This window comes from Bombus huntii, chromosome 5, assembly GCF_024542735.1.
Source record: "Bombus huntii isolate Logan2020A chromosome 5, iyBomHunt1.1, whole genome shotgun sequence".
Taxonomy (NCBI): Eukaryota; Metazoa; Arthropoda; class Insecta; order Hymenoptera; family Apidae; genus Bombus; species Bombus huntii.
Window position 1 is genome coordinate 11,358,675 of NC_066242.1, and position 22,894 is coordinate 11,381,568.

A 22,894-nucleotide genomic window follows, 5' to 3' on the forward strand; every position below is an offset into this window, starting at 1 on the left:
AAGGGTAAAGAAAATTATTTTCGAAATTGTTCATCGTGAGTTAGTTCTTCGTCGTGTTATTACGCTGTCCAAGAATTAACCTTAGAAATTAATATCCTTTGAATCATCCACGAGTCAACCTTGTTTCTCTGTAATTGAAATAATTTACACATGATGAAATTTCTATTACCAGAAGTAAGAATACTGTTTGTACGTTTAAATAATATAACTCTATGATGTTTTTATTTTTAGTGGAAAATATTTTTAAACAACATATCATTTCTTACAACAAAATTGTCAAAGAATGATTGAATCCTGTTGGCAAAAAATGCTACCTTATAGTTGTATAGAGTCGTGAGTTGACTTTTTTAAAGCAGAGAAAAAGATTTATACATAGAAAATGTTGGAGTTTGTTAATTTTTTCGGGATTTTCGAATCTATAACGCGGTTAAAATATTATCATACAATATGAGGTCCGTTTTCGATGAGAACGATGTCGTGTGGCAATGAACGCATTTATAGATTAAAAAATGGTAATTATGAATTCTGAATGAATTATTAGCGCCAATAATTAAAAGGAGCATTGCCTATTATAATTAAAGACCAATTATTGATAATAATTATCATGAATATTCTCTGCATTCGATCGATTTGTATTCGTGGCCCGATACGGATGACTCAACTGAAATATGTTTATTGCAAGAACGAACTGCAAATGAATAATCTCCCATTCTCGGGGCTATGCTTTGAAAATCATGCATCGTGTTATACATGCAGTTATGTGAAAAAGGTTTTCAAACTTCCCTTCATGTTGCGATAGATAAAGAAATATACATAATACATATATTGTGAACTGTGAACCTTTTTGACTATAATATCTGCTCTAGATTGTAGTATTTTACCTCTTTTTTTTATGAGAAATTACTAAAGAAAGAATATTCGTATTCGTATTTTTTTCCATTCTTCGCCATGTTAAGCATACTTCGTATTTTCTCAATAATAACAACGAGAATGATTTAATTTGTGCGTCCACCGTATGATAGAAAATCAGCCTGCGTCAAAAGTCGAATAGAATTGAGCTACCCGCCAATATGGCAACGTTCTCCGAAAATTTTATCGCACTTTGTTAACGAGCAATTATTTGATACTTCTCTTAAAACTGTTAAAAAATAGAATACCTTTTATAATGAGATATATTTAGTACTTAATAATTGACAGAATCGTGAAAAAATCCTCTACAGGTCAAAATGTTATTTTATTTCTTTATTTGTAGCAATATATAAAGAGAAGCTCGGAAAATTTTTTCACACCACTGTATGTTAATCTATACGATTTGTACATTTTCAAAGGTATATTTAAAATCTTATTCTTTTTTTTTTTTAGCTTTATCCTTTTTTTTTATTTTTTAACGTTTATGGTAAATGCAACGGTTCGACGCTTCGATTTCTCCCACAAGCACGAACAGTGGCAAATTTATAATTTTACTTTGAAACTGCAGTGTGCAGTCCATTACAGTTGGTTAATTAATACGTTTGTTCCCGGCCACTCTCAATCGAATTATTTTCACAAGGAATGAATTATTAACGCGCAACATATTGATACGCTAATATTTACATAATAAATTTACGCCCGTAGAAGAATAAAAGAAACGGAACGTGTACCGCGTGGATAATTATTGAAATTTGATTAAATCAGCTTGTTCCCCGGAATGCACGCCGAAGAACGCAAACACTCAATAATTATTTTTCCCTTTGCCAAACTGCGCGAGCTACCGCGATCAGTCATTTTGCAAAATGTTAAACATCAAAAGACGAAGAATTGCCGATAATTACCTCAACGAGTGATTGTAAATAAATTATCTAAAGGAATTATCTTATTACGATGAAGCGATGAAGCTGGATGATAAAGAATCTGAGTGAAATAAATATAATTTATATATAAATCAAGTTATACGATCCAATTTCAGATCAAGAAACGATCTCACGGAATAATTATAAAAAGTAATTAAAAATATAAATTACTTTTATGGAACGCGATATAAAATTCTAGAAAGCAAAAATTAACGATAACGCAAGACTGAAACTCGTAATAGTCTGACCTGTATCTTCTAAAATTAGAAAATACAGGATTTTTATTTGAAAAAAAAAAAAAAGAAAAAGAAATAACAGAGGACGCGAACGATTTCCAAATGATTTCCATTGTAATCAGGCGACGTTGTCCCACGATCTGCTTCGAGAAACCAACAGGCATCTGCAATTCTACCGGAATCTATATCTAAGCGTTTCACAAGGCTGTAATTCCGAATCGTGAAAGCAGTAAGACGATTTGCGTTCGGTTCAACTACCTTGTCGAATCGTAACGAAACGTTTTAATATTTCTGTGTAACGCAATGAGTTTACGGTCACCAGTGAACAGAGTTGATACGTAATTGGTGATTTACACGCGGTCGTAGCTAGTGGCGGAAATCGTTAGCGATGTATAATCCTCCGCTGTAACCTATTTTCCTGAAGAATAATTCAACTTTAGGATGTCTGACCTGGTTTTGACAGAACGTAAATCAGCGACGCCTCTGTCAGCGAGAATTGTAATAAGAAATAAATCAGTATAAAATTAGTGAAATTATAGAGTATTGTTTTTTGTTAATTTGTTACTCGTATTCGTATAATTTTGTAATTGTAATTTCATAGAGGATTTTTAACCAGCGAAACACATACGATGTATACCGAATAAATTTTCTTGTAAAGAGTTTCATAAAGAACGAATACACATACATGTGTATATATATATGAATATATAAAAAAAAGTTTTACATTAGGAAAAATTTGTTCCTCATACACGTAAAGTAATAATTCGTGCAGTCTAGTGCGTTTATCGTTGCATTTACGACGACTGGTAGCATCGACAAGCAATTTTCGATAGCATTTTCTCATTTTCACGTTTAATGCTTCATTTCACACGATTGTCAGTATCGTTTATATCTTTATCTCTGTTGCCATGTGCAATATTCATCGTATATTTTCTAAACTGTAAACAAGTCTGGCAATACTGTCGTAAAGGCAATTACGAATATACTTTTTCCTTTCAAATAAATATTTCGAACGTTGTGTGACATTATAAAAGGACTATAAAAGAATATATTTGAAAACACGGGAAGATGTAAGTGCTGAATCGCAGATAAAAAAATATTACGACTGAAAAATATTAAAAATTGTTATTTCATAGCGACGCTAATTTTAACCAATTTTACCGATCTCTGTCGACTTGCTTAAGTTTAGGAAAAATGTGAAAATCACCGGAGGCAAGATCCGGGCTATGGGCTACGGAATAATATACAGATAGTCGAAAACCTCTCACCCAAAATTGCCCAAACGAAGCTCGATCTTTACTCACTGGATTATCCTCGTATTTGATCATTCACGATCCATTGAAATACGCTATACCTAAGTAAAAAAGTAATATATACGTAAAAAGAGCTTCGGAATATCGAAGCTCGACTATCATTGAATTATGAACGCAGAAGAGAATAATAAGCAGAAAATACTCGGATTTATTTAATTCTTTATTAAAATCACCGAGGATTTTGACTTAATCTGTCGGTTAGAAATGATACTCGAAGTGCAATTAGTCATGACAACTGAAGAATGTATCTAATGAAAGCCATTCCGAACCAACCAACAGTAATAATAGAGAGCTTTTCATTCCAAAAGCATATAAAAATGGTACAAAAAGTAATGCGCAAGGGGAGAGACAATAAGCTTATGATCCTCTAAAAGAAAAAGAAAGAAAAAAGGAGAGAGTAGGAAGACAAGGGCATTCGAAAGGATGACTACAAAAGGGACACCCCGTATATGTCACGCAGGACGAAGTGCCATGTCTATGAATCGTCGCGGTTTGTTCACACGGGATATACACGAGTATCGGTTTGTCGGTGTATTCACGCGACTCGCGTACGACTCGTGGATTATGCGCCTATGCATTATTGTCACCGCTGATTTGGCCGCGCGACGTCGAAATGAAATTTACCGTGGCAGGCCTCGAACGACAACGAGTCACGCGTCGCACTCTCCAACAGATTTATTTGCTCCTGGACCAAAGGGGGAACCTAGCCAACGTTTCAAATAAATCGCGTAATATAACGTAAATCGACATTCTGCACGATGGCGTTCCAATTTTATGGATTTCCACTAAGTTCGTCCGAATACCGACGCGAAAGAGAAGGTAACGACGATGGTTTAACGATGGGAAAGCTTTGCGTCTGTTGCTGCTGTTTGGAGAGTAAATGAGCTTTTATTTGGTCTGCCTGGATTAGTTTTCCATATGGATCATAATGGCGTGGCATAGCAAGTTGAAGTAAAATTTTTGGATTTTCTCCATGGAAAAGAATTTCGACGTTGAACGAATTTATGTTCATTGATGGATTTCGTCTGACACGTTCTGCACATGGACAGTCTTGCACGAAACTTGTATCACGCCGTTTTATCGAATAGGATGATCGAATAATTTATGTTGTAAAATTCTGTTTCATTATTTTCCGTTTCATTACGAAGCTATTGTTAATTAATAAACCAGGATATTGATTGATCATATAGAATGTCACAAGTTGTTAGAATTCTTGCAAGTTTTACTCGTGCGTGTCTAACTATTTTATTTCGTGCAGAATGGAAAAGAATTACAAGTAACAATTTTTATTATAATATCAAAATTCCAAATTTCTGTTTATCTGTATTTTGTAGAATTCTTCGAGCTTCGCATAAACTTGCCTCAATCAAATTGCAATTAATTTCTTCAGATACAAAACCAAGGAAGATTCTAACATTATATCTAATTTTTCTTTTTCATATCTTGCGTTTAAGAAAGACAGGTTTATTATCTTTTTACAGAAATACCTATATTTACGATATAGCTTTTAGATCATCGTACAATTGTGAAATAGAAATGACATAAAAATTGTACGATCGAAGTCCTTCCTATTCTTGTTTCTCAATCTTTCTTTGCAAGAGTCCGTCTACACATTTTGCATTAATCAGGTGTTCCAGTAATCAAGATTTTATCAAATCATCTTTCTCGTACGAATTGTTAACGCATACCGACATTTCGCTACTTAAGGTCTGCGGTGCACTGCGTCATTCTACTTCGTACATTGACGTGACTGTGTCGCTTATCTTAATCCCGTTGATACGACTATCTTTTAACTAAATTCTGTCAAATAAATCTAAAGCTCAACTGATTAACGAACTATAACCCGTTATTTCTGAAACATCCTGTATGCCATATACCAGCGCCACAACTTTACATCAGGATCGCTTGCGTTTCGCCAACCATAATCTTAGACCAAGATTTTATAACAGCAATTTCCCGTGCAAAACCCTAACACGTATCCCTCGTTCGATACGCGGTTCTCGTTAACGCCGCTAATAAATCCCTCGCCGTGATATCAACACCGTGGAATTTCCTCGAATCTATCACGTCCTTGTATCGCTCTATCTTCTCGTTCGTGAACGCGTTTGAACGCACGGACGAATGATAAAACGTTGAAATGGATATCCAACCGCGTCGAGGTGAGCCTGTTTCCGGTCCGCCGGATTTTTCGTTCCCCGGCCACAATGGCCATCGAATAAAGAGATCAGACTCGTTGATTTTCATTGCGAAGGAATTGCGGTTGCACACATCGCGAAAATGTTTGCTCAAGAGGATGCTGTATCTTGGCTGATATTTTGTCTTTGTACGATATTTTGCCCATGTTTGGTCCACGAAAGAAACTTCGATCGTCGTTCGATCGTAAGTTGTTGTTTCGCTGCTGGCAAACAGGGAGAAACGTTGATACGCGTTTCTTCTGCTTTTCCTCTCGTCTTTTCTTTTCTGTTGCCATTGCCTCTGCTGTGTCTGTCGGTAAGATGTTGGAAAAGCGACGATGGAAAGGATACAGTGAAAAGGGATAGAAGAAGAGGTATTCGTGTTACTTTGTGTTTTGGAGATTTCGAGTAATTTAATCGTAATCGGGTTTTTGGTATTTTTTCATTAAGTCTCGTGCAAAAATCTTGCGTCGTTTCGATATATTAAACAATACTAAAATCAAATATTGTTGAAATATAAATACAGAAAATAAATGTTGAAAATAAAATAAGGAAATCTTCGAAAGTTTCTTTGAACAGATTTCCTACGTACCTTGCTATCGACAGAAATGTCACAAAAAAAATTTTTTTTACGTTCAATGTACCACACTTTGCATCGAATTTCGCTATTCGGAAGCATTGTTTTAGAAACAATTCAAATAAGCGGCACTGCGCTGCGATTAAATCACCGAGCCAACACTGACGTTCTCCTTATTGTTATTGCTGTTTCTTATCACGCCACAGATATTTGAGGAAATCGAGGAAATCGTGCCTAGAATACACGGTTTCGAAAGCACGCTATATATCGATTGGTGTCTAACACAAACCAATGCAACATGATCCAATAAATGTTGCCGGTCTAGTGCGTTAAAATTATATAATGCAGTATTTTCAACCAGTAACAAAAATTATCAATTGTCTCTTATAAAATTATCTTCATCAAATTTTCAAAGTTACGAATTTTGTATTAACATGACATCACCAAAAAAAAAAAATTTGAAGTTACAAATTTTATATTTAGAACATGTGTAATTAATTATTTTTACTATTATTACGTCAGATATGAAATTTTACATTAAATCTGTCGGAATAATTAAAATTACCAATTTATAGTTGTCCATAAAAATTTCATAGATTTGTAACGGTACAATTTCAAACATTCGAATGATTTTCTATGGTATAAAAATGAAAGCTTGTTTTTCTCCTTTCATTTCGGTATCCTTCATATTCGTATTATACCTTAATTGTCGGCAGTTCTAGTGTTAACTTTTTAGCCTCTCGTCAATAGCAAGTAGACTGTTCTCTACATGATGCCTTTTATAAATTGAAAAAAGGGAAAAAAAATAAAAAATAAAGAAGAAAAGCAGAAGAGAAGAATTCATTCACAAGTTTTACATGTTATCGCCTTCATATACACGGTAATAAGTTCTAATTATAACGAGTCGAACACCAGTGCGGAAGTACGTACAGTGTTTTATACGATCTATAATGAGGCGTATTAAATGAGCACGATTTTGCCATTAAACCACCCCCTTCCCCTATATGTTACGTTTGCTTGAACCATCGTCAAGGTGTTGCGACATCATTAAATTTAATTGAAGAAATCGTTTTACAGCGGCTCCTTGTCTCTTTAAATTGCCTTGTGAACGATCGATCGTGATTCAGGAAATTTGTCCAAGTGTAAATGGCAAGAAATCGGCAGTGAACACGAGGATGCTTGAAAAGTGTGTTCGTTACACGTGGCATTTACACTCCGACGTTATCACGGATCAGAGATAAAAATTAAGCGCAAATGATGCTCGTTCGTTAGTAGTGGTTAGTTCTCGAGTGTCGAAAATGTTTAAGAGAAACGAGAGACGTTTTGATGAGATGAAGATTCAACTTATTACTTGATATTTCGAGCTTTAGATTTTGATTGGAAGCTACGAAAGCTACATTTAAATAAGATTTATCGATGTAACTTAGATATTTCTGAATTTTTGTCATTGATAGCGAACGGATGGAATAACAATTCTTTTTACCAAACTTCTACATTGGTTTTTATTAAACTTTTAAAATACGAAATTTTAAGGTCTTCGTGTCTTCTATTAAAGTATACAGCGTTATTCTTTGTCGTTTACTATTATCGACCTCTGTCAATTCTGTCACTTCGTACGTTCTGTCAATTCTTAGTAAAATATACTTCGTCGTTCACGAATTTCTTTTAGGAACAAAATCATTCCCAACTGTTAATTTCTTAGTATCTTCCATATAACAATATTTAGATAAATATTCACACAAATATTAATTTTTGCTAAAGTCTACACCCCACACTAAAATCACTCACACCATCAATTTTATTTAAAATCCAAATCATTCTTTACTCTTTCCCACTGCTAGCTTCACATATGCTTCTATCAACCAAACTTTACAACATAATTCACCATCCTTTACCATTCTCTACTATCATCCTATGTTCCCATCACTTTCACCTAAAATGGCGATTTAAGATGATCCCATCGAGCGTAAACCTCTTTGGAGATCGGTCTGTTCGGAAATAAAGAAAGGAAGGAAGAAGACGATGGCGGAAATCGAACGGAGTTACGCCGTATAAGACGGCGATGGGCACTCGCGCGAGCTTACTACGTCTCTCCACTATAAGTATTTATCTACCGATCTTGCCGCATTCGAAATGCAAATTGGGCGGCGTCGCTTTCGCGAAGCGGCCCGCCACTCGAGCTAGCCGCGTTTTACCGCTTTATCGAGTTTTCAGAGTCACGCGCACACGGGCCAAGAACAAACGAGATATTTTCTCTTTCTTCGTTCAAGCGCCGCTTGTCGATCGAACGATTCGAAAGGCGTTCCACTTGGAACCGTTTGCTCGGTCTAGATCGAGAAATAATTTTCATTCAAGGATCGCTCTCTCAGCCTCGCTCTCTTTACGCTGAACCAGACCGGAAAGCGTATAAATAACACCAAAGCGGAGCGTCCGCCCGCTTATCGTTCACAGTGTCCATCATAACGATGCGTCGGCAAAAATCCCTATCTTTCGACCAAACTCGTCAAGATTTTGTCACCTTGCATATAACTAACATCCGACTCGCGACGGAACTCATTTTTGCTGCAACTATCGTAACGTGAAAATTGAAAAAAGCTTTTATTTACTTAACAATGATTTAATTATTAATTTATAACATTTAAGCCATTGATTTATAACATTTAAATAATTCATCTATAATATTTGAACTAGGATGCTTTATAGCGTTTTAATTTAATTGTATTACAATCAGGAAAATCGTTTGGTTTGGTAAAATAAACAAGAAAATGGAATATAAAAATTCGAAGATTCTCAATCTCTAAAGAAAAATGTAGAATTCGCCCGTAAAATATAATTTCGGTTGACCGGCGAAAATTGCTCACGAAGACCACGGTATCTAAACCAGGCCATAAATGTGTATCGTGTCACGAACTTAACATATTCTCCATGATATATGATCCGTTTCACTATGATTTTCCCTCGAATAATTTTCTTCTAACATCGAACTATGTTTTATCTAGTAAAATCGCTTTCCCATATTCTCGTAAAAACACGATCCCTCGTAGTTTGAGTACGTTTCTCAACTTTCAGTTGGTGATCTAAAAGTAGATAAAATGAAAATAAAAGATATTTAAATTCGATGTTCGCATTTAATAATTTGTCTACCTTGGAAATTATTTATTATTTAAAACGACGAAAATACCAGATTGATAAGCAAGTAATTAACCAAAGAAACTAATAGGTAGACAAAATTCAAAATTTACTTTCGCATTTGGTTGTTGGTGTGTTGTGGGAATACCTTGTTATTCAAAATTAAGCAATTACCGGATTAATAGACAGACTCTGTTAATAGACGCCCGGACAGACGCATCATTCGATCGCTTTAAACACGTTTATCCGAGGGTAGCCATAAAAATACGTGATTTTCAGACGTAATGCTCCATGGGTATCGCTCTGTCAATTTATCATGCGAAAGATCGTCGAGTCATAGACGTTGCGCATAATGATGATGGATGCTTTTAGATTCGCGAAAAACGTTCCCCAGCGAGATTATCGATTGCGTGGCTATAACCTCGTCTAGTCGAGATGTCCGAAAAATGTCGTTTTCCATGCGATATTTTTTAAATTTCGTTCCCATTTCCCGTTTAACGCACCTCGCACCTGTTCGTTTCCTTGCGCGATCGCGTGTGCACGAGCGCACCACTTTTCCACTGCTACATAAATCTTTCTGCATGGTTAAGTTCCTATCTGTTTTATCGAAAGCAATTGCTTTTTGTAACGAAATAATAGAAAGTAAACAAAATATTATGATACGATTTTTATTTTGTAAATAATGTTGCTATATTATCTGACAGTTTTAGGTAGAACGTAATCCTTTAATGGGTTTTGGGGTTCGCGTTATTCATAGTCGAATTTATTCAATAATTTACTAAACGAGAAATAGATAATTATCTGTTTATTTTTCTTAAAACAGAAAATAATGAATCTCGTATTATGAATATTTCTAGATAGTTAAATTGTTATTTATTTCCCTATTAAAAAGAAAGATTAGATTATTTAGATTAGATTATTTTTTCATATCGAAATATTAGAAAATAGATAAAAGATTCTTAGACAATCAACGAGGATTTTTATTTCACCAATAAAATCGCTATGTTCTCCAAAAGTAAAGTTATAGAAATAGAATAGGCATTAAAATAGATGAAATAAGTAAAAGAATGGGATGCTATTACTTTAAATTTTTGAAAGTGAATGATAATAGAGCGTCATTTTTTTTATATTTTTGATATCTATGTAATCCTTTGGAAGTCCCCATTTTTAATAAGAATTAAATGCAAATTGGAAACAAGTTTGTCATCAATTTAATAGAATCAATATCTCAGCATTTTACGATTATCATCGGCTATTATTATAACCAAAGTTGCAGCAATTTATTATTTACCACGAATTATTTGTTTATTATACTCAATTTATTATTTGTTTATTATACTCAATACACGCTATTCGAAAGCTTTTACACCTACAGACGTATAAATATCGTTTTAAATGAAACGAACGTTTCCTCTAATCGCACACGTTTCATTTACGCTGAAGCAGATAAAAAGGAACAGCAAAAATACTAATTATCCGATAATAATCAATAAATAATAAAAATACAACATATTACGATTGGAAATTTTAACCAAAAACTTTACATCATAAAATTAAACAGAGAATTATATAAACATGGACGTGTTTCGACCAATGGAACTCTGTGATAAATTTAGATTTGCAATCTCGTAACAAATTCATGGCTACACGAGTTACACGAACATCTACATATTGAATAATGATCTGAGTAACCAAGAACAACTTACTATTTATACGTGACATAGTATCGCAATTTAAAAAGCAATATTTTTGTGACTCTAATTCAATGGCTGTATAGAACTCGTTATAATATTTAATGGCTGTAACAAATCTCTACTCGGGTTACATTTCTTTAGTTGTATCTATAGAAAAATAAATTTGCATAGATATTCGCCTAATCATCGCGTAATTTACATTACAATGAAGAAGTCTGAAACGTCTGAAAGCAAAAAACTTGCAAACTTTCCATCTTCCATCCACTCGCGAATAATATTCCACGATACACGTCCGTAATCTCGATGTCACGTTTTTTCTTTCTTTTTTTTTTCTACAATCACTTAATACGACTTACGACACGAGAAGAACGTTTAAAATAAGATCCTTTCCTTGGAACGTAACGATCCACGTAAATACGAACTCGTTTGAAGAACCATCGAGAAAGGTTGGGAAGATTGCATCAGCTCCAGCGATCCCAATGCTCCGTTGGTATTCGTGTCGTCGTCGGACAAACTGCTCGTCATTAATAATAGCCGTGGATACGTATACATTTGCACGATCAAGTGAGATCGCGTTTACATGGGCAAAGAAGGGCATGGGTGAATTAACGAGACTTCTGTCTTCGTTCGTTGGAACGCGTTCGCCCAGCTAAATCAACACGGATGGTTCAAACAGCCGATCTGTCGATCTCTCGATCGAGTATGCGCGATTAAGTATCATGAAATAAATTCCGGACCTCCTGGTTAATCGTCTCCGTGTTTTATACGGATCTCGATCAATCTAACGCTAATTAAACGTCAACGACGAGCCAACTGTTTGGTCTCTCTCTCTCTCTCTCTCTCTTTCTCTCTTTCTCAAAAGAGATCGTTGTCTCTTTCCTCATAAGAGACTGTCCTCTCTCTCTCTCTCTCTCTGTTTCTCTTCCTGTCTCTCTGTCTCTCTCCTTCTCTGTGAGAAGGTGATCCAGGAGAAGATGGATATATCGACCACGAGTAAGAAGGCAAAGAGTGGCTGGAACGAAACTTGAATCGCGAGGCGAGGATGAACTTAATTTTCGTATCCAGCAAGATCTTGCCACGACCTCCTCCACCCGTTTCGCCTCCTTCGGGGACTCCCTTTGACTGTTTACGTAGTATAATTAACGCTCCGCACCGCGAACACGTTAAAGTGGATTCTCTGCGGCTGATTCAGCAGGGCAAACGAGATTGCAGCGGCCCCTTCTCTCTCTCTCACACACTTTCTCTCTCTCTCTCTCTCTCTTTCCTTGTCACATTTTCGTTGCTGGAAGACGAAACAAGGAAGATGGACGAAGACGAAAGCGATAATAATTGTACTTTGTACTTTGTACAATTCTTAGCGTAGTTTGTTGTTTGATATATGATCGGGAGGATCATAATTTTTGTGTTTAAGTTCGAAAGAAAGAAACAAATCTTTCGAGCTACTAAAGTCGTTGTTGTTCTTTTAGAGCTGTAGGTCCTGCGATCACAACACCAAACTTCAAACTACGAAATATTGCGCTTCAGAGTCGAACATCCAACATCCAGCATCGAGCTTCGAATTTCAAACTAGACATTCGAGACCATCGCGTCGATATAGAAAGAAAGTCACACATTTTTTCGCTATAAGAAAACATCGTACGAGGTGAACCAAATCGAAAATTTCCCCTGTTCCAATCGACGCGTTCACATCACTTTCCATCATCAACACCTAACTCCGCTCATTTACACGAGCACTCGAGTCACCTGCTTCGAGAACGATCCGCAGCTCCTCGTTCCTCGTTAGAAGGGGAATGGTAATTGATTTTTCGCGGTTTACGTGTCGGAGGAACGATCATAGCGTAGTTGTGGGCGCGAAATTAATCGACGAGTTCGGCATTGGCAAGAGGCTAAAAGGAATGGAGAAAGCGTGGCATTAGTTGTCCATATTAGGACTCGGCCATCGACTGTTTAACGCTCGTGAGAATTTGTTACATATCAGGCTTAGAAATAGGTCTATGCGGCCGTTTACTGTGCGGCGAGGCAGAAGGCAATCAGAATGCCGGGCTCCGGAGACAATGGACTTGCATCACTAATATTTCGCGGTACTTTCCTTTCTCGAAGCGCAACTCCGCCACGCGTAATTTCTACCTCGAGACGCTTGAATTTACGCGAGAAATTTCTTCTTTGAATTTTCCTCCGTTCGTTCAGTGTCTGTAATGTTTTAATCACTTCGATTACTTCACGCTATATGACATTATGTTTTAATATCCAGGGGAATTTTATAGATGATGGAACAAATACGATAGGATCTTGATTATTCGAACTAATATCATGGATTTCATAAATGTTTCCGACTGCATTTGTTTTACTTTCCTATTTCAATTTCCATGGCATACAGTGTTGTAACTCTGCTTCGCTTATTCTCGTTTTCTAATCCTTCTGTTTAAACAGAGAATATTACGCCAGGTATATCAGATGCTGTATTTAGTCGAAACAAGAAACACTATTTGAAATGTATGCTGCAGCAATTGTTCGTGCAATATCTGATAAGCCAGACAATATAATAATATTTATACAATACAGAGATGAACATTTATTAGTATTATTAAATAAAATTATGTATTAATTATGACACAATAAGGAGGTTGCCTGTGGTTATTACTTGCAACATCGTTTTAAACATCAGATATAACACCTCACATTTATATAAATTTAATTTAATAAGTTCACATAAATTTAATGAAGAGCACTAATCATCCACGATAGGAACCAGAGATAACATTAGCCGAAAAAAAAGATAGGTATCTTTCATATTCGCATATTTTCAACAAAATAAATAAAATATGAATCGATTATCCTCCTAATTATCGAATTCAACGTTTTCTTAAAAATTCTCATTTACATTATGACGAATTGCTATTTGCCAATAAACGAATCGAAAGCTAAATTATAGTAGACTGTATATCGTAAGAAGTATGTGGCTTCAATAATTGCAAGGGTAATACTTTCGTAACTCGTCGCATATCGTCAGTGGCATCTAACGCTAGAACACGAAACGACGTAAAGTCGTTGACATTCACACCGCTATCAACGCTATTAGATAACAGTCGTTACTCATGAAACTGGCCAACACATAAACCACCAAGAAACATCGAGAATCATCATCATGAAAAGAGACTCACCGATAAGCAACAAAAGGAACGCGATGTATCCCAGCGCGCAGAGGTTGTCGAACACCCGCATGGTACTTCCGGTTTGCTCTTGGTCCCCAAAACCCTCCAACAGGCTCTAGAAACTAAGACCCAACGGTTCGACGAGGAACCAACCTCATCCTCAACACCGTCAACAAGAGTCACAGGAAACAACCGATCACGAATAATGAAACACGGAACACGAGGCCGACAACGGAGTCAACGATGGTAACCGGTCCTCGAGACATGAAAGACTGGGGAAAGGCGCGTTTGTTCGGTCGTTGGTTCGACGTTAAACACCGACACACTGTGACCACCTCTTCTGTTCCTTTACTCCCTGCCATTCCGATCTGTGCCGCTCTCCCTTCACGACAGATAAGTCTTCTCCCTTCACGGATCATCCTCTAGAAAGTCGCTCGAACGACCTTCTAGTTCACGGCGAAACGACGACACGACGCCGATGTCATCGTAGTGTGTTGTTGATATTCTGGTCCCATCCGGAGGCGAACCAAGGCTTGTCGTTAACGAAGGTTAACAGTTATGGATCCTTCGATCTTTACAGCTACGATTAATCTTTTAAGACGTCTCTCGGTTTCGTGCAGAAACTCGAACGACTATAGTAGAATTCCATTTATCTGAATTAGTCGGCAGACTGACAGTTTATGTAATTGCAGTTCATATATAATCGGAGCTCACCAATTATTCTCACTGCCCGTTACTTTTCATTCGCATAATAGGAGCTCACGTGTCAGCATAAGCGAATTCAAGCAGCAAAAGTTAATTGATCATTATCTTAAATTTCGTACAGATAAATGAAGTTCTACTGTGCCGAGGAAATTAATGGACGTTACTTCTACTGCGATCTTCGAAGCATATTTCGACTCTTGCGCTCTCATTTTAGCAAACAATACGGATTTCTCGTAATACCTTAAGGATATGTATAACGTAAAATTATATGGAGAAATCATGCATACCAATAATGAATTTTCCGTATTTTTAACAAACTTGAGATATCTTTCACTTCTAGAAAAACACAAATTTGTCGAAAGCGACTGAAGGTATGCAAAAAAGTTAGCCCTCTGTAGTTGTTTAACGTCGTCTATAACTGTGACACGGACAAGAATTTAAATCGCCTATTTTTATTTTTAGAAACGTTTGGTGATTTTGCAAGTTTCGTCAGATTTATATAAAAAATCTGACACGAAATTACAAACGAATACTATGTTAAATACGTTCAGACTTTCAGACGCTGAAAGTCGAATTTATCGATATTAATAATCCTGTTACATGTAACACTTAAAATGCGAAATTTATATTTGAATGTGAATCGACTGGAAATTCTACTCTTCAATAGAAGAAGCTAACACAATTTATCTTTAAGAGTGTCATTCTTGTACATACTCCAGACGTCTAAAATTAAAAAATTCTCAGCATCAGCGTACTCGAGCACCGTTTCACTCGGTAGTCATTGCTAAAGACGCCTCGATTTCTTAAGATGCGACCCGAACGACCGGTCGAATATCAATCAGCGTATTGCATCAGCTTCCTCTGGTTACGTGTAATTTCACGTGAACGTCTTATGAAGCGATTTCTCTATTTTTATTTCGACTATCATCGAGCGTTCACCGGGACATGACGTTTTATCGAATTCCTCGCTATGATCCGGTGACAGTGGTCCATTTAAATCGTAGAGTTCTCTGTATTGGCATATCTCAGACATTAGCTTCAGCCTTTGCCAACATGCCAGATGCTGACATACTCGAAACCTTTAATACCGTCGAATTTAATGGCAAGGTTTTGGACATTTTTACGGCAGTCGGTTTATCGAGGATCTTCATCATAGTGGTTCAGTGAGAAAAATTCGAAAGAAAGACATTTTCAAGCTGGAACTTGGTCTCGATGTTGGCACTTGGCCTGGATTTTGAAACTTGGTCTCGATGTTGGAACTTTGATGTTCGATTTGTACGGTTCCTTCTTTGTAAGAGTTTGACGATTCACGGTGATGTTTTTCGGCAATGAAGGTCTTTCGCTTTCGATTCGCGGACCTTAAATCTACTCTTTGCTCGAACCTTAATGTCGAAGGACGTGTACGTGGAGAATTATTCATGGTTCGCTTATCACCGAAAGCATTTCGTTTAACAACGAAACTTATCGAACAGTCAGTGTGATAAGGCTAGGAAGAAACGTATCGAAAGAATGAAAGAAACCTGGATTTAATATCTGATTAAATTAAGACACTGATTTTTAACGTTTGATGTTTGACGAATGCAAATTCTTGAAATTTTCTTCCACAATCGCAATGTTGGAAAAGAAAATTGTATAACATAGATTGATTGAAAGAAAATTTGTGAGTGGATTAATACAGGTCATTAGGTTGATTCTTGATGGAATAATTTCTATTCCGTACATACATTTCCTTTTCCAATATAACGTTAACATTGATTTTTACGTATTTTTGCGTTTGCATTTCAGAAACTGATGTCTGTATCCTCCACCTCGATAGAAGAAATACAGAACATCGCCAGTATAAAGGCGACCGTGACACAGCATTTCGCCTATTTGCATGGTGTTCTTCAAAATACAGAGCAACAGATCATTGATGCGTTACAGGAGTATACAAATTTGCAGAACAAGAATATCAACGAGATTTTCACGCAGCTGAAGAAGTACGAAGAACGACTTCAATCTGCCATTCTGGTAAGTACCCGATTTGAAACTTTTACATGCACTACTTAATCCTTTAGTAGTGTTTATAATTTATTCATTAATTAAACAATATTTGTTTTCGGTGAAACTGGTCTCAAAATTTAGTACAGTCGATCTTCTTTGCTAAACCATCCGAAGAAATGTGTTTCTATTATTAATTATTAATAAAAAATAATCTCTCTTACAGGCTAAAAAAAGGTTGGTCCTGAATGAATTGAGGAAAATGTTTTAGAATTATGAAAAATTTCGAATTTTCTTTTTTTCTTTTGCAATTTAAGGATTTGTGAAGTTACCTATTTTAATGCAAAAATATATTTTTTTTTAGCATCTCAGTATTAGTATAGTAGTGACAAATGTCTGGCTAAACGTTTTCTTTGCTTGTTTTTTTCTTTTTTAAGAAGCAAATACCGAGCAAATTTTAATTGATTTATGGTAAAACTAAACTAAAATTGATCTATATACATTTGTTACAAGTAATAATGAATGAAATGTAAAGTATTCCTCCGTTTTCTCATTTTCAACATCTAAATTATTTTGTTACTATATTACAATCTCTTATTTGTTTGTATGTTCATGTGTTGTTCAGTAAATCAGTAACGAGCCTTTTTATCACAAATATTCGAATTTGTCGTGTAATTTATAATATATGTGTTATAAATCATGTTATATATAAATCATGTATTTATACGATACGTTAAACGATTTATCAAATATTCAAATTTCAATTTGCTACAAGTATCTCCTATTTTTCAGTTTAGAATCGACATCACGTTTCACGTGCTCTATTTCGTTGGCTAAATTATATCTACATATGTTTTTAAACAAAGCATTATTGCATCCACAATTTCAACTTGATTGGTATAATTATTAGGTCCGCGGGGAAGTTTTATCGCTTTTATTCACCCAATGTTTGACCTGTACGCAACAAACGAGAATACCTGCACTCGTAACGAGATTTTCCTCGATTAGTCTATAGAGTTTCGGCTACGAAATTTTTGTAATATAAGCGAAAATCGTTAAAAATGTTCCCCGCGACGTTTTTCGAGAATTTTCTAGGACAAAAATATGATATCTATAATAATAAAATTGTAGGCACAAAGTTCTTTTTTATGTTTGCTAAATTTTTATATCCAGCGATTTAAATACACGATTTGCAAACATTATCGAATATTAATGAAGATTTGTTATTTATTATTATCGAGGGAAATAACACGCCTAATTATCTTGTTCCACAAAGTCCATAAAAATCAGGGTGATATTAAATATGTGGATAAATGTTAAAAGGCTACTGTAAAAGATCAGACGATCGATTGGCGCACTAAAAAATCTGTTTCAGATATCGACATCGGTCAAAAACAACCTCGACCACATAGACATTCAGCAGGTGATAAAAAAATTGGAACCGATGGCCAACATTCCATGCTATCTGATTCAAAACACTGATAAAAATAATAAAATCGAGTAAGTGATATTTCATTTTCGTGCAATATTTTTCTCTTCTTTAACTTTCGTTTCTTTAACTTACTCCTCGTTTCCTTTCTCCGAACTTTTTTTACTTCCGACTGCGAGAAACGAGAAAATAATTTTTACCTTCAACTTCGATAATAGCTAAAGATTAAAAACAAACATACGATTTAAAGAAACTAGAAAATATAACATTCCTAATCTCTTCGTTCTATCCTTTGATGGAATGACGAACCAATGCTTTTAAAAATAAAGTAAAATAATGAAATTTCTGAAAGTAAAGTGAAACAGTGAAATAAAATTTTAATAAAATGATAGAATTTTATCGAGGATATATCTGTCGCATAATTATCATCAGTTGCCTCAAATATCTGCTTCCATTCGTCTCGGTTACCATTGTCTCAAAAACAATTGATAAAACGAAATAAGAAAACAACGAACGAGGAATAAAATTTATTAACACGTTTTAATATTGTTTGAATAGGTGATCGATGTCGATCCAGCACGATATTTATCTCGATTCCAACATTAAAACGGTCGAACAACAAAATCATATTCCTTAACGTTCTTGCAGCTCTCGTACGGTACACAGAGATTTTCCGACACAGTGAAAAATCTAGAGCTTTTGATAAATCAAAATCTCCGGTGCATATTGAACGATTTATTTTCCTCGACACCGACGATGGTGCAGAGTCAGACAAATCCTCTGTCGTTTATATTCGTAAGCAGCTTATAGATGTCCGAACGAAAAGAGAATGAAAGACAGAAAAAGAAACTGGTGGGAATGGAGAGAGCACTCGAGGTGTAAGAGTAATTAATTAAAGCGTAATGTATCTACGGTTGCGTTTTAAAGCGGCTTCGGTATATTCCTCCTTTTCTTTCTTTTTTTTTTTTAACCAGCAGAACGAACGTTATTTTCTCCCCGAGATTTCGACTAATTAAAACAAATCTGTTTTTTTTTCTTTTCGATGCTTGTATGCGATAATTCGAATGCAATCGAGACTTTAATATTGTATTGGTTCGATAGATTTTTTATGAAATTTGCACATCTGGAAATAACACCAATACCAATACATAGAGTAATTAACAATGAAAAAGAACCTATAGATTTGTAATAAAATTATTTATGTTTACGAGCCATTGTAATATTACTTGAATTTTAAATCATTATATTGCGATTAAGTGTAACTTGGTCATCGAAGCAGCTGTTATTTCTTAATTAAACGACACATCCTCTAACATATTTTCTTAAGAAGAATGAACGCTTCTTTTCGCAGATTTGACATCAACAATAACGTCATTAAGACCATAGAAGAACACTGCTGCGTGTACATACCGAAAACGCCAATTTACAGTCTGCAACAAAAGGATTTGCTACCAAAGGATTACGAGATAGAACCATTGGTCGAAGAGATTGTTACTTCGCGTAATATTAATTTTCTTCATTATCAATTTTCAAATTGGAAAGAATTGAATGGTGAGGCAGCTCCACTTTCCAATAATTTGAATAAACCAACAACGACCAACTCAAAACCAGAATACTTTATCAAACATGCTATAAATTCATTATCAGCTAACACTTGGTGTAATAAACTTTCGCACTTTTAAATATGAAACCTAAATCTTTCTTTCCCTTCGAATAAATACAATTTAAATATTGGAGCTGCCCTCCTTATTGTTGCAAACTTTTTGATTTTAAGAGTAGACTATAGTATTATGAAACGAATAATTGATAATTTTATTAATTTAATTTTATTAGTTGAAAATTTTCTCATAATGAAAATCGTTTATTTTAGTAGAAAATGAGGAAACATCCCCGAAGACTAAACCTAACATCATAACGGACGATAGTCTTACTAGTATTGGTACGTAGCTACAACTTTTTCTTAATAACGAGTATCACTTAGGACGTTCTTTGCAAGTTTATGCAAAGATCGCAATTTACGTAATATTTTCGTCAGAAATAATTTGTCGAAAATTATCCAAATAATTGTAATCGTTAAAATACGCCGTTCTTCTATAACTCTTGTAGATACTTGTTTAAGTTTCTACCAACTTTCATTATACGATCCGGATCGTTAGTTTGCGACGATATAAAATTCTAATCGATCAATTGTTTTCTTGATTGATCGACGTCAAATATTGTATTTTGGGCAGTACCAGTGGATGTTCTGATACTTATAAATGATATGTGGATACATGGGCATATAACTTCTAAGTTATATAATATTATATATGGAGGATTAATTTATTCTCTTTTGTTTCAAGGATCCTCGGAGATGGTCAACGTCACCCACATCGTGGACCCCTCTTGCTTTTACGTTCAGGTAGTACAAAATCAACAGAAAATATCGGATCTTAGCAAAGGACTGGCTACACTGGCAACTACTACAGGAGTAATACCAACGGAAGTAACTTTAAGTACGATAACTCCACTTGCTTCAAGTTTGAACTTTCCCATTTCTTTGGTCGTATTTTTCTTAAAATTTTTATTAAACACAATACCCTTTCCGTAACTTTTGTATAATGAAATGACCGCTTAGTAGGATTCGATTTATCTGAACTACTAAATGCAACATTATGATCGCTTTTTACAATTTTTCAAGCTTCCTGCTTTTAAAAACGATATATCTCTGTTTCTAGATGCGCTGTACATCGCGCAGTGCTCTAAACACAATGTTTGGTACCGTGCACGTGTCATAGAGAAGAAAACGGATATGAACAATGACGAAAGATATAGCCTGTTCTTTATTGATTATGGCATGAAAGAGGAAAATGTGCCTTTGAATAGAATAAGAAATATCATACCACAATATGCAATGTTACCGGTGATGGCCCTTAGGTGCACTTTGTTCGATATTGTTCCTAATAATGGTAAATGGCATCCCGATGCCACTCGAGTTTTTAAAAAACTAGTTTGCACGTAAGTATAACCAAACTATACTTGTTATTGTTACTGTATTATCGTAACTATATTTGTTATTGTTATTATTTATTATATTATTTAGAATTTTTATTAATAATCATATTTACTTTTAATTATTGTATCAATAATATTTTACATTATTATTATATTGTATATTTTTAGAAATTCTGTAGTATCGATGTGCATCAAGATGATAACCGGTGATACCTATTACGTCGATCTGTGCGTGATATCATCAAAAGACTCGGGTTTAATATCTGTGAAAGACTCCTTAACGTATATGAAATACGGCACTTGCATTTCGCCAAACACATTAATGGTAATTGCGAACCGTCCATAAACGTTTCAATTTTACTCTGCATGATTTGATCATCGATCTCTTGTTTACAGAGAATGAATCCTGACTCAACAAGGAAGTATTTTAAGGAAATGTTAGACCTAGAAACCTACTCGGATGTTCAAATCCTATTCGTCGAATCTCCTAGTTGTATATATGTTCAAAGGGTACGTAATTTGTTAATATTTACTTTCTTCAGTTATCAGTAAATTATTAAATAGTTGATAGTAGATTAATATTTAATTTACTATTACTATTACTAATATAAATTAATACATAGTAAATGAATAGCTTTAATAGATAGTGAACTAATAGATATTATTTACGGTCAGTTATATTAATAATCAGTTTTCCGTTTAATAAATAAATGAATAAAAACGTAGGAATTAATAAATTAATATTTATGTTACAGACACACGCAAATAGATATACCTTTCACAAAATGCAACAAGAAATGATGAATGATTACGAAAAAAATATATCTGCCACTGATTATATTATCTTTGCACCTTGTAAAGGTAGATTTCCTAAAGTACTCTTATTAAATATTTAATGATAACAGTAAATATTATAAAATATAAAATACCAGAGTGTACTACCACGCTATTAAATATTATACAGTAAAGTATACAACTATATATTTTAGAATTGAGATCTTACAAAAGTTCTTTTTATAATTCACAAAATATGTAGCCTAATAGATTCTTAACATAGAAGCTACCTAGAAATTACCTTCTAAAATGTCCAATCGTATTGCGCGGCGAAATATTCCTTTGATTGAATAATTAATTACGCGTGTCCTTCTTTACACAGATTTACCGTGTGCTGCACGAGGAGTCGATGGATATTGGCACAGAGGGCTCATACGCGAAGTTACCGAGAACACTATAAAAGTTTTCTACGTGGACTTAGGATATACATTGATATTAAGTTACGATGCCATCAGAGCTCTTCCAAGAAAATACATGTCCTGCAGAACACAAGTAATTTATTGATATGTATCTTTAATTCTAATTCTCTTATATATAATTCTCTTCTGAAGCAAAATATCGTTTATTCACCGTCAGGCTGTAAGAATTTCATTAAGAAATATAAAGCCACGATTTAACAATAAAAACCAATGGGAGCCGGAAACTAAGGAATTCATAAAGAAATTTCTAATGGATATGAAGTCAAATTTCAAAGTTATCCCTTATAATCAATTCGGAGATACATACAACGTTGCCATGTTTACACATGATGACAGTATTAATGTCGCTGACTTACTAGTACAAAAGTGCCTAGCAACATACATCATTTCTAGGTAAATAATTGAACAACTAACAACGCTTTTAAAACA

General features: G+C 34.9%; 2 protein-coding genes across 13 annotated transcripts in view; one reads left to right on the forward strand and one right to left on the reverse strand.

Moving 5' to 3' along the window:
- LOC126866161 (uncharacterized) overlaps positions 1-14,639 on the reverse strand; it is a 117,104-nt gene extending 102,465 nt beyond the window's left edge. The window contains exon 1 of the mRNA XM_050619406.1: positions 14,114-14,639. Coding sequence (XP_050475363.1) covers positions 14,114-14,174 — 61 coding nt within the window. The 5' untranslated portion in view covers positions 14,175-14,639. The remainder of the gene's footprint in view (positions 1-14,113) is intronic.
- Positions 1-22,894, forward strand: part of LOC126866137 (tudor domain-containing protein 1) — a 308,571-nt gene that overhangs the window by 281,412 nt on the left and 4,265 nt on the right. For all 12 annotated transcript variants that reach the window (XM_050619309.1, XM_050619310.1, XM_050619308.1 and 9 more), the window contains 11 exons: positions 16,595-16,819; positions 18,165-18,289; positions 19,570-19,718; positions 20,089-20,157; positions 20,561-20,713; positions 20,936-21,215; positions 21,381-21,537; positions 21,609-21,722; positions 21,968-22,073; positions 22,369-22,538; positions 22,623-22,858. In XM_050619309.1, coding sequence (XP_050475266.1) covers positions 16,595-16,819; positions 18,165-18,289; positions 19,570-19,718; positions 20,089-20,157; positions 20,561-20,713; positions 20,936-21,215; positions 21,381-21,537; positions 21,609-21,722; positions 21,968-22,073; positions 22,369-22,538; positions 22,623-22,858 — 1,784 coding nt within the window. The remainder of the gene's footprint in view (positions 1-16,594; positions 16,820-18,164; positions 18,290-19,569; positions 19,719-20,088; positions 20,158-20,560; positions 20,714-20,935; positions 21,216-21,380; positions 21,538-21,608; positions 21,723-21,967; positions 22,074-22,368; positions 22,539-22,622; positions 22,859-22,894) is intronic.